Here is a 12,486-nt window from a genome sequence, read left to right as displayed (position 1 = left end):
GGCCTTGCAGATGATAGACAAGTGTTCTTCCACTGAGCTACATCCCCAGCCCTAAAGTTTGTACTCTCAGTAACCATCCTATGGAAGAGGAAATGAAAGGCTATGTGGTGTGCCTTTCAGGGACTGAGCTGGGGAGGGGGGATTTTCCTATTCAGGGAATCAGGTCCATACTCCAGAATGCAGGCTCCTAAGCCTCCTCTTCCCCCTGCTCCCAATTTCCACTCAGAATCTCCAAGTTCTTCCCTGGAAACTGATTTTCACCGCAGGCTTCTATAGTGCATTATTATCCTCACTGTGCAGGCGAGAACACGGTCCTGGAGAAGTGAGCACCAAAGGTTGCTTGACCAGCAAGGGGCAGGTCTGTAACCTGAACCCAGAGCTTCCGAGGCTAGATTTTGGACTCCTTTCGCCCCTCCACAGGGGACACAAGTGGACTCAGCAAACACTCTAGATTTGAAGCAGAGTGTTTTCTTTGGGTGTTGATTTATATTCAAAATGCACCAGCCTGTCAAATTGCTGTTGGACATTAGCCCATCCTTGAACAGTCACCATAACAACATAGACATACGGAGAGGAATGTCAGGTGGGCTAAAGCTGACACCAGTCCAGGGTAGAATGGAGTGTTGCAGAGAGTGGGGGTGGGTCAAGGACCCCCCCTAAGGTTTGTTTTAATAAGTGCATTTCATGGTATAGACTGAGAGTGGTTGAGAGGGGTGCTGTTTCAGGGGCTTTAACATCCTAATTCATCCAGGACAACACTTTTTAGCAACTTAGCTCAACCTCTCATGATGACATGGTGTTTATAGGACTGTGTTTCAAGATATGATTCCTAGGAAGGAGTGACTATTGAAAATGCAAATTTCTGCTGGGTGCAGGTATGGGAATACAGGTATATGCCTGGGGAGACTGAGGCTGGAGGATTGCAAGTTTCAAGGCCAACCTCAGAAATTTGCCAGACTATATCATAATAAAAAATAAAAAGGGCAAGGGATGTGGCTCAGCTATAGACTGCCCCTGGGTTCAGTTGCCAGTATGGGGTGGGGGAAGTGGATTCCTGAGTCAACCAATCCAAGAATCTCTGGAGAGAGGTCCAGAACCTGTATTTTAAACCAGTGATATAGATTGTGGCATAGTCTATGGATTGAGGACCATGGCCTCAGAGAAGCATGGCAAGTGAAAATAATGTCCAGATTTCACTCTTCCTTTTGTGGTCAGGTAGTAAGCTCGTTTGGCAGGTAGATGAGGACAATGAGTAGGATCATTTCCTGCCATCCTTTTTGCTGGGCAGGAAACCCACTGAGTATATCAGTTCTCTTCTCACGAGAATCACTTTTAGAAAGGAACTCAGCATCGTATCTCAGTTGTGTCATTTCAGATCTTAAAATTGCTTTCCTCTGTGATTCTTAATTTCTAACAGTTGGGAATTGAGACCTCCTCTGTCAGGGGGAGCAAGCAAGGACAGCTCAGGGCCAGCTTGGGGACCCTTGTGAGTTGTCACCTTATAGTGCCCATCAGTCCCTTTCTGCCCACTGTTTCCCTGCCCATGGTTCCCATGGATATGCAATGGAGATGACTCTCTCTTTGCAGAACTCAACATTTGCAGGGTATTGAGACATTAAATTCCCCAAAGCACAGACTGCCTTGATTCCTGGAATGTGCATTGGGGAAGAAGCACATGTTCTAGAAGAATTGGAAAGTGAGTGGTGGAAATTAGAGGGGTGGGGTTGCCATGGGCACGAGCCCAGGGAGAGCTGGATGAATGGCATCAACATGGTGGTCTAACTTGCAGGGCCTGAGAGGCACAGATAAGCCATTACTTATGGTACATAGGCCATTACTTCTAAAGCATTCAAATAGATGAATAAAAATTAAAACTCTTGATAGGATATAAAGGGAAAGATGGTACAGAGGACATAATACTCCTTCTGGAAGAGGATCTTGGCTTGGATTCTGGAAGGGGTTGGGGAAGATGAGTTCAGGGTAGGCAGGACTACCCTCACTGGCTCAGGGGTCTTTGACAGTGCAGGATGTTTGGCTGTGGATGGAGGCGGAAGCCCCTTACTCTGCCACTTGTTGTGCCTTCACTAGCGAGGGAAGAGGTTTTTCTAGGACTTCTGGGTTACACGAAGGCCCCTTCCTCCTCAGGATCCCCATAATTTACAACCACACCCCCTGCCCATTAACCAAGCATGGAAACAAGGAGTAAAAAGACAGGAGGGTGGAGAGCAAGGGTAAGGAGGGAGAGGTGCCCTGGGAGCCCCCTCTGCCCCTTGTCAAGCTGGTATCTCAGAGAGCAGGGCCTGTTCTCCTATTGGGAGTGGGGTGCGGGCCACAGGGCAGCACATAGGCTCTCAGGAAGCTACTCACATGCTCTGTCCATCCCAGAGTCTGTTTTCTGGGTCTCTATTCCCTGTACATGCCTAGGGCTCTGTAGAACCGGCCTTCATGGACCCAGACTGAATGACAAGGCCCAAGAGATGCAGTTGAAAAACCAAACACACAAACCTTTAGGAGTAAGGATCTATCAGAACACAGCCACGCCCACTCATTTACATATGCCTGGACTGCAACAGGGAGAGTCATTGCAACAGGGACTGTGTGGCCTGGAAAGCCTCAAAATGTTACTGTCTGGGCCTTTATAGGCAGAGTTTGTCCATCCCTGCTCTAGAGAGACCTGGATCAGCATTTAAATGCTCAGCCTTAAAGTGAAACATATCACTTCTACTCACGACTCATTCACGGGAGGCCAGGAAGTATATTCCTACTATGTGTCCAGGGTCGGGGCATAACCAGAATGTTTGGCAAATACCACTAATGGCCACCTAAGCACCTTTTATGTGTTGGGCTCAGCACTGGGTGCTAGACATAGACAGAGACACAAGACAAATCTTTGATCTCAAGAAACATAAGAAGTGGCAGAATTTGGAGGTTGGGAGGAGGAGGGCTAAGTATCGGGGCAATTCCAGTGCCCGCCCTGGAAGACGCAGACCATCTGGTCTGAATTGCTAGAGATGGAGGATATTCTCACGGCTTGATGACAGGCAGACCTGGGCACTGGCCGGCTTGGCAAGCGGCGGGGGTGACAGATTCCCCTGATGAACATTTATATCAATAATAGAAGGGTTGTTTAACAGAAATTCTTAAAGGAAAGATGAGATAATTTCATGTTTTGATATTCGTAAAATTGATTCCGTTGAAGCCAGAGCTCCGCCGTGCATATTATTGCTGCTGTAATTTTGGCAAAGATGTGATTCAAATTGGCAAAGTGTCTGTGCAGGGGAAATCCAGTAAGGAGAAAGAGTGGGAGGGTGGGCCAGGATACAGAGATCAGGAGCCAGATCCTGGTGGCCTGGTGAGAGCTGGTGGCTCTCACCAGGAGCCTTTGCTACAAAGGGCAGGAGGGGGAAGAGGCTGAAGACTACAGAGTCCAAGAATACTTGGAGTTGCTGGAGCTGCCACTTGGGGAGGAGTGGGAGCAGCCAGGGGAGGGGTGCATGCATGTGTGTGGTGGGGGAGAGACATTTAAACATCGGAGGAATGAAGGATAAATTTAAAACCCATCAAGTGCAGTTGAGACAGCATGACAACGTGAGGAACATGAATCACTCTTTCTAGGGACCCACCCAACTCTTGGCAGGATTTAGAACATATTTTCTCCTTTACGTCTCCTTCCTATCAAGCTCAGTCTGGAGCTTTTTACCTTCCCATTCCCTGTTCCCTGGACCCAACCTTGGCAGCCCGGAGTCTAGTGCTGACCAGCCTGCTCAGGAGCTCAGTACCATGAGGACTTGGGGTATGCTGCTGCCAGGGTGGGGGTGACCAGTCCAGATGCTGGAAAAGGAGAAGACAAATGAAGAAGATGCCATTGGGACCCCTCTCCAGGGAAGTCAGGGTCTATTTAGTGGTCACATGAGGCTTTAGCACATATGCATTATCATTAGCCTTTCTTTTCTATAGCTACCTTAGTGTAGGGGTTGGGGGAGGGGGACTGGGAGAGACATCTGTGGGTTCTGCTTCATGGGGTCGAGACAGTGGGTGATAAATGTACTGGGAAAAAAATGATGAGCTCAGTCCCGAAGCCTGAGTTCTCTCCTAGTTCTGACCTCTATTGGCACCTTGACCCTGGGCAAGGCTCTCTACCTCTCTGAACCTCAGCTTCCTCATCTATAAAATGCCATGTTCAGGTCATTAAGATTCCTGACCATTTGATCTTCTTTGTTTTTGTGATTCCCATTGTGACTTTCAGCGGAGACCAGGGAAGGCAGGGGGCAGCTGTGGAGGGCAACATTCTAGAAAGATGCATTCCCAGGAGCCCAGCACAGTCTCCAGCCATTGTGGGGACTCGCTGAGCATTGGAGGAATCGGATGCCAGGGCTCCTCTGAACACCTAGAGCACTTGGCACTTAGACCCAAGGAGATGCATGTGTGCCACTTGGGGTCACTAGGGGTGTGGCTGGGAGTGTGAGGGGTGGGGAGCTGGAAATTCAGGATTGGGTCCTGCCTGGAAGGAAGACAGTAAGCAGATATCTTGAAAAATTGATAATCTGGTGTCCTTTCAAACCAGAAGGACTGTCCCCAAGACCTCAGGCTTGAAATGGGAACTTTCTGGACCCCCTGGATTCCTTAAGTCTTCCTCTTTGCATGTGCTCTTCCTTTTGCCTACTATCTTCTCCTATTCCTCTCCTAGAAAGCTTGGTTAAACTCCCTTTCCTCCACAAAGCCCTCCTGACCATGGCCCGATGGACAAGGTGCCCCTTTGATGAGCCCTGCTCGCTGTCAGGTCTACATCAGTGTGCATCCTGGTCATCCCAGGCAGACAGCGGGGACTAAAACCCGTTCATCTTGGTCTGTGCTGTGCCCGGCACATGGTAAGCTGTCAGTCAATGCCAATTAGATGAGAACCTCTTTCCAGAGGTGAATCTGGCCATATCTTCCCCAGCATGGAAAGAAGAAGAAGGCTGTGGGGGAGCCAGCAGGGACATCTGAGTCCACTCATGCTCTCTGGACCCTGAAGAGGATCCATGCATTAGGAAAAGAGGAAAGAACCTATATGTAGTACTCAGTTCTCAAGAAGAGCCCACTTGCTGCTGGCCCTGGTGGAGACCAGTAGAGGTGGTCAGGCCAGTAGAGGGTGGGTAGGAGTACGCAGAGGAGCTGGGATACTGGGAAACAGGATCGAAAGATTCTGTTATTCAGATTGGGAGACGGTAGCCAAATGGCTGTCCACCCAAGACGATGGCCTTTGGAGGAATCCTCTCCTTATGGGAGCACTCTGAAATACTTGCCACCATTGCACATGTAGATGGATTTTTTTTTTTGACTTTGTGATGGTGTGAAAGCTGTACGCATTCTGAGTTTTGGTCTTTTTTTTTTTTTTTTTGAGTTTTGAGTTTTGATCTTTTCCTGGCTGTTCAGTGCCATCCTCTGTGATTCTGGGCAGCAGCAGAGCTGAGCCACAGCTCCCAGGCAACCTCATGACCACCAGGGGTGACAACTGATAATCTACCTTGTGCTGTACTGATGTTTGGTATGTTAAGCATGGTAATTGTACTTTTGACTTTGAGATGTCCAGCTTATGATGGGTTTGTTGGGAGATAACCCCAACAGAGGTGAATCTCGCCGTAAGCGGGGGAGCATCTGTAACTGTGTGACTGTGTTTCTTAATGTCAGCCTTCTGCACTAGACAGTGAAGTCCAGGGTAAGAACCAAGCCTGCTTTGCTTAAGCTCTGATACCCAGCAGCTGCTCTCCGCACTGGTCCACAGTGGCTGCTCCTGGTTTCAGTGTCATTTATGGAGCTCCTACTGTGTGCCAGGCTTGCCATATAGCACTAAGCAAGCCAGCAGGGGTTTCCTCAGAGGACAATGCCATTAACTTCTTTCTCTTCTCTATTTCCCTGTGCCCACGACCCTCCCCCACCTTCTCCTCCCCACCCCTTGTCTCTGCCCGCCCTTCCCCTGGCAGAGCAATGTTCTGTGATGGTGCCCGAGATGCGTGGACTGAGCCCAGGCCGAAGGCTGCCCGAGCCCGCCCTGTGCCCCGCTGCGGGCGGGAGCCCTGAGCCCGGGGCGGCGGGCCGCCGGCGCCACATCCTGGCCCTGCCTGAGGAGGAGGCATGGAGGCCCCAGCAGTGCGCCCTGCTGGAGGCCGACGCCTCGGGCGAGGTGGGCATGCTGCCCGCCTCCCCACGTGCCACCGTCGCAGGCTTCGACAACTTCTTCCCGGTGCAGGAGGGCGAGGGCCCGGGCTGGGAGGGCGGCTCCAGCCCCTTCCTGCCGGTGAGCCCCGAGGTCATGAAGCGGCGGCGCGGAGGCCTCATCGAGCAGCGCGACATCATCAAGGCCCATGAGGCGCACAAGATGCAGAGCACCCCGCAGGCCCGGCGCAAGGAGTGGGAGTGAGTACTGGGGGGTCGGGTGGAGGGCGGGGGCCGGGGATGGCCGCTCAGGCTGGAGCCCTCGGAATGAGGTCCCTGAGGTCATCTCCTGCCAGCTGTAGGCCTCAAGAACTTTACTCAGGTCTCCGCTGTCACTTGGGGGCCAGCAAGCCCCACCCCCCACCCCAGCTCATTTTACTCAGATCCCAGGGAGGAGGAACTGCAGTCTGGTTCCTATTCTGGGCCTCCCTGTAAGACCGTCCCATCTTTCCTTCAGGAACTGCAGCTCACCCTGCGCTTTCTGGTACCATGCTCCGGGGAATGATTGCATTTGGGGGGCAAGTCTCCTGTGGATGGAAGAGATTGACCGAGATTTGTGGCCACCCATGGTTTTATCTCGGCTCTTTTTGTGTAGAGGAAAAGGGTTTCCAAGCCTTAGGTTGAGTTTAATTCATACCCCCTGAGAATTTAGGTTTTTATTTTCGAGGAGTTGTAATTTAAAGGAAGATGGTATTTAATTCTCAATTGCTCTGGTTTTATACTCCCAGTAAGGACTTGTTCTCCCTCCCCTTGGCTGACAATTTATTGTGCATGTTTGTGTGTCCTGTGGTCTGTGTGTCGTTCTCTCCTCTTGCCTTGGATTGTTGAATTAGTTGTTAGATGTCATTAAATGCAAAGAGATGAGTCGCAGGTGCTTTTTAACAGAGGTCCTCCTGGTGGAATCCACCTGCTTGTTTTCCCTGGGGGTTGGGGATGGTGTGGATGGGGGTTGAGGATGGTGTGGATGGGGGTAGATGAGCTGCTGTTTCTTGGGGATGTTCCTGTTGTTAGTTCATTCATTCAGTCCATAAGCCCTAATGCGTGTCAGGCTCCTGGGATTCAGAGAGGAGTTGAGGGCAGCCAGGATCCGGCAAATCTCTGGCATCATTAGACTTGAGAACCTCACACACAGCTCTCCTTCAGTGCTGGGCAACATTCTAAGTACCTTGCATGTCAATTCTCACCATAACAGTGAAGTTGCTGCAATTATTATCACATTTACCCAGTGAGGCACAGAGAAGTTAAGTGACTTTCTCACAGTCCAGTAATACCTGCATTGCTACTGAGACTTGACATTGGTTAGTGATTTGAGGCCTGGCAGTCTGGTTCTGGAGGTCACAATTGTAACAATGAGGGCACAGTGGCTTTCATTCTAATTCCCACAGCCCTTGTCATCTCAGCAACCCATTGAGGTATGAGAGACTTGGGACTGATTCTCAAGGTGACCTAATTGCTGGTATGACCTTGAGTAAGTCACTTCAGTGTGGCTTGGAAAATAAGTAGAAGTAGGAGGCCTCTTGGGTACCATGTAGCTCTGGCAGTATTTCTTCATATTCAGAAGGACCGTCCTTTTCTGCTTCTCTGTTTTATGTTCCTAACAAGACTGAGCAACTGCCCAATGGCTGTTGTATGGCCTGGCCCACGAATCCTACAACACTCAATGAAAAACCAGCCTCACCACGACTAGCAAAGTGTGAATAACTGTCATGTCTCACTAAGGTCAACTTTTGCTAATTGGAGGATTGCAAGTTCCAGGGCCAGCTGCCTCCCTGGGGAGGTGGTGGGGACAGTGGCAAGGTTGGAAACTGCTTTCACACGATCAGGTCCTTGAGGAGGTAAAACAGGGAAGACATACCCATGGCCTTGGGTCGTGTCAACCTGAAGGAATGTAGCAGTGAATGAGGAGCCCACAAAGGAGATGAGAAGGAGGGGTCAGTGGAGGACCCGGAGCTTCTAGGGACAAAGAAGTGAAAAGAAGACTGTGTTCGGAAGGAAGTCATGGTTGTGCGGGATGCTACTGAGAATTCAAATCAGATGAGGGTTTTGAAGTGATCGTTGGTTTGGGCAACAGAGAGATGACCTTAATGGGAGCAATTTCAGTAGGGTGACGGGGTCAGAAGCCCAGTTGGAGTGGGTTAATGAGACCATGGAGAGAGATGGACGGTGGTGTTGCCTCACCCACCCCTGCTCCCCTGCGCTGCACCCTCATCCCTGGAGTTGACCCGGAGACCTCCATGATTGACACCGACATGGCTTTCGCCCGACCACCCAGATTCCCTCCTTTAGGACCCTGTAAGTGCCTTCATCTGAGCCTCGCCTCCCCCAATTCTCCAAACCCTAATACCCCACCTTCTGAGACTTAGGTTCCACCCTCAGAAAAGTCCTCTAATGCCTCACACTTGCTCCGGACATTCTCTCCACTTTCTTATTTTTACTGGAACTCTTCAAATCCGGGCTTTGTCCCAGGCAAATAAATGGCACTTGCCGAGGTGACATTGGTCTCACCTGCGCCAAATCCAACAGACAACTTTCCACGTCCATCTCCTCCGACCTGGTGGCAGCAGCAGCATGTGCTCACCCCCTCTTTGTCTTAAGTCCTTTTCCACCCGGCTGTCATGATGCACTCTTGGTTCTCTTACCACCCTGCCGATGCCCTTCAATCTCTTGCCAGTCCCCTCTGCCTTTCCCCAGTCCCTGACCATCAGGGGGCCTGGGCCTTTTCTCTTCTCTCCGCACCTACCTCCTAGTGAGCTCACCCAGTCCCAGAGCTTTAATTACCTTCAATATGGATAACTCCCAATTTTGTATCTCCAACCAAGGCTCCTCCCCTGAATTAGATACCACTTGTCTGTAGGCATCTCAAACTTCACATGTCCAGCACCAGAATATTGATTGTCCCATGGTGTTTCCCTGTCACACACACAGGCAGGCATCTTTTGCCCTGGAGCATCCATTTCTGGAAAACAGGAACTTTGTCTCATCTCCAGGGTGTAGAGCGATGCCTGGAATATGTGGCTCACACTATTTCCTGAAGGAATGATGAAATCCACAGGGGGATCCATAGCCATTCCAGCCGGGCACTTCTGGGGAGGGAGGTAGCCGAGTGAGTTCCAGGGATCAGCCGTGTGGTTGCGCAGGTTGCTGTCTGCTCTGCATCCTCAGGGCTGCTCACCCTCGTCTCCTGCTTCCTGGTTTCTCCTCACTCTCATTGGCACTGAGTCGACTTTGCTGATGCACAAAGCCAACTGGAAACCACCCTGGGGTTTCCTACATTCCTTTGCCAATAGCTCAGTGAGCGAGTGTGGGAAGGGGAGGACTTGGGAGGGCAAGAGACCTCAGGGTAGAGTCTGTGTTTTCCCATGGAAGTTCTTTAGGTGTTCTCTGAAGATGATTGCTTCAGCAGAAGCAGATATTCTTGTTCCCAAAGAATCTTTTGGAAGGTTTGCTTGGGCCCGGCATGTGGGCTATGAGGACCTCTTGATTAATACAAGTGTTTCTCGTCTGCCAAGGTTTTTGACTTTAGCAAGTGAGTATGCAACTGTGTTTTACTAACAAAGTACTTTAATCCCCTCCAGCTTACAAAGTGTTTTCACATTTACTATCTCACCTGGCCCTCAGGATGACACTATGGACTTGCGGTTATTATTCCTGAAGTATAGAAAAGTGAGCCCCCAAATTAGCTATGATGCTGGATCCAATGCCTGCTGCTATTGATGGAGCCCTGGCTGTATGCTAGGTGCTTCGTATGTATCATTCATACTAATGAAAATAATAGGTACTATTAGAAAGAACAGAAACATTTCATAAGGGACTATTATTACATATAGGTTTGGAAGAAAGGAAATTATGTGTAACTTTAAAGTCTGCGTAGGTTGGTATGACTTAGTCTATACAGAGGGAAGCATATTTCCATAATCATAGTACTTATCACACTGTATTGTAATTGCCTGTTTATGTATCTGTGTGCCCCGCTAGACTGTAAGCAGAGGTCTGCCTGCTCTCCGTGGTGTCTCTATCACTTAGCACAGTGCCCGGCACATAATAGACACTTTATAGATGTTTGCAAAATGAAAAAGAAAAACCCATAAAATGTTATTTTACACACTGGGCAAGTCGGGCTTAATGAGGTTGAGTTTCCTGCTGGGTATCACAGAGGACCCACACCACGTCCTCTGACTCTAAAGCCTGTGCTTCTTCTAGGGAGGCATACTGTCCACTTTGGAGTCCCTGGTAGTGACCATGAAGCACCCAGCACATGCTAGGAGCTCAGTTCATACTGAATTCTTTCACTGCTCTTTGCAAACTGTGTGACTGTGGGCAGGTTGTCACCTCTGCATGTTTAGAGGGCAGGTTTCATGCCCATTCTGCAAGCTTGATGTAACTTTTAACCACATTTATTAGATGGATAGACTGGCTGGTGAGTCCCAGGGTGGTTCTGGGCTGCTTCTCTGCATACCTTCTCCCTGGCTGATGTCAGCCATGTCCACATCTTTGCAGGTGACTCCTAAATATAGATTTCCCAAGGACCCCTGCTCTTGTGGCCAAATGCTTGCCTGGTATCTCTCACTGTCTGGCATCCGGGACTTGGCATGGCTAGAAGGGGACTCTTCCTCCTCTCCTGATGCAACTCAACCCCCGAATTTCTCTGTGTCTCAAAGAGATGGCACTACCATCTGTCCAATTGTCCCCGCCAAATACTCTCATTATCTTTTATTTCTCTTTTTCCCTTAGCCCTCACTTCTGGTCAGTTGGCAAGGGTGTCAGCACCATCTCCCAGACAGATCCCAAGAGCCAGTGCTTCTCCGTCCTCACTGCACCGGTCATCTCTAAGCTGCCAGCACTCAGACTGTGGCAGTGGCCTCCTAGCTGGTCTCTCCCCTTGCATCTTGTTTCCTTGGAACCAGGGACTGTGTCTGTTCACACAGCAGACAAGGTCTTTAAAAAGAATACTTGGTTTTCCTTTGCACTCAGAGTATGATCCGAACCCCTTTTCCTGGTTTATGAATGCCTCCCCATCCTCTGTGCCAGGCTCCTGGCCCCGTCCCTCTCTCTCCTCTCTCTCTCTCTCTCTCTCTCTCTCTCTCTCTCTCTCTCTGTTCCCTACACTCCCACCCTCTGGCCTTCTTTCTGCCCTGGCTCTGTGCTCTGTCTGGAATGTTCTTTCTCTGGATCTTAACAGGGTGCGTTCATTCTTGTCATTTAGGCCTTGGGTACCTCCTAGAAAGGTTCCCTTCACCCAGTCCAAGAGAGATTCCTGGCACCTGTGTCCCGTCACCTGGTGCAGTGACTGCCTCTCCTGACATGCGAGGAGTGAGTTCACCGCTTGGTCAACCGTGAGGCCCAGTGCTGAGAAACAAGCCTGACCCTGGGCCCTCAGTCAGTGTTTGTGAATGAGTCAATGCTCCGGAAACAGTGGGCATCCTTATAATTAGGACCCAGAGGCTCATCTGGCTTCTCACAGCCCCCAGCCACGTTGTCAGGTCTAGTCCAGGAAGCCCGGAACACTGGCGGCTCTAGGGTAGGCCAAGGTCAACCCTGGGTGTGGATCTCGTGGGCTGTAGAGCCTGGGTTGGTTAAGTGGCAGGTCGCGTGGGCACTGTCCTCCTCCAGGCTTCATGATCACCATGAAGCCATGTCTTATTTGACTTTGAGCAAAACATTCAATATCTTTGAGCCTCATTTTCATCCTTTGCAAGATGATGGATGTGGACAGTGACCTTTTGGAATCGTGATGAAGGATGAACAGCATGTAAAGTACTTAAACAGTGTTTGGTGGTTGTCCCCTGACGTGTGGCTCCTGACTTTGGGAGCCCATCATTTTCATAATTGTCTCCAGTGGGCGTTGGAGGATGGCTGGATCCCAGGTGCAGAGGCCGCAGTTGGGTTGGGTTCTGCCACATGGGTCATAGCAGCCTATCCCAGGTTGAAGGTGGAAACAAACAGCAACTGGCACAGGAGGCCATTGACACATACCCGCTGTCATTATCACAGAGAGCAATCACCTCAGGGGCAGGAGAAAGAGCTGGGGTCTCAAGAGGCTGGGCAACTGCAGGTGCTTTAAGGAATCATTCCTGTGTTGCAAGGTGGTGTCCTGAGGTAACCAAGGCTCGGGGGATCCAGTTCTGAAACCCCACTTCTGTCTCGTGCTCTGCTGCTCTCCTGACTCAGGGCAGCCAGACTAGCTGGCCAAACCTCCAGCCAACACCCTCGTCAGCCTTCGTAGTATATTCAACATGGCCACAGGTTCTCTAAGGAAACAAATAACTCAGTCTTGAGACTTTCTAGCTGAAT

At 50.2% G+C, this 12,486-nt stretch overlaps 1 protein-coding gene across 1 annotated transcript in view; it reads left to right on the top strand.

The window, feature by feature from the left end:
* CACNA1E (calcium voltage-gated channel subunit alpha1 E) overlaps window positions 1–12,486 on the top strand; it is a 494,748-nt gene that overhangs the window by 117,651 nt on the left and 364,611 nt on the right. The window contains exon 2 of the mRNA XM_081297504.1: window positions 5,964–6,396. Coding sequence (XP_081153630.1) covers window positions 5,978–6,396 — 419 coding nt within the window. The 5' untranslated portion in view covers window positions 5,964–5,977. The remainder of the gene's footprint in view (window positions 1–5,963; window positions 6,397–12,486) is intronic.

The sequence above is a fragment of the Spermophilus citellus genome, assembly GCF_964194105.1.
Source record: "Spermophilus citellus genome assembly, chromosome: 6".
In the NCBI taxonomy this organism is placed as follows: Eukaryota; Metazoa; Chordata; class Mammalia; order Rodentia; family Sciuridae; genus Spermophilus; species Spermophilus citellus.
The sequence above is the reverse complement of the archived record's forward strand: the minus strand, read 5'-3'. Positions and strand labels throughout refer to the sequence as shown.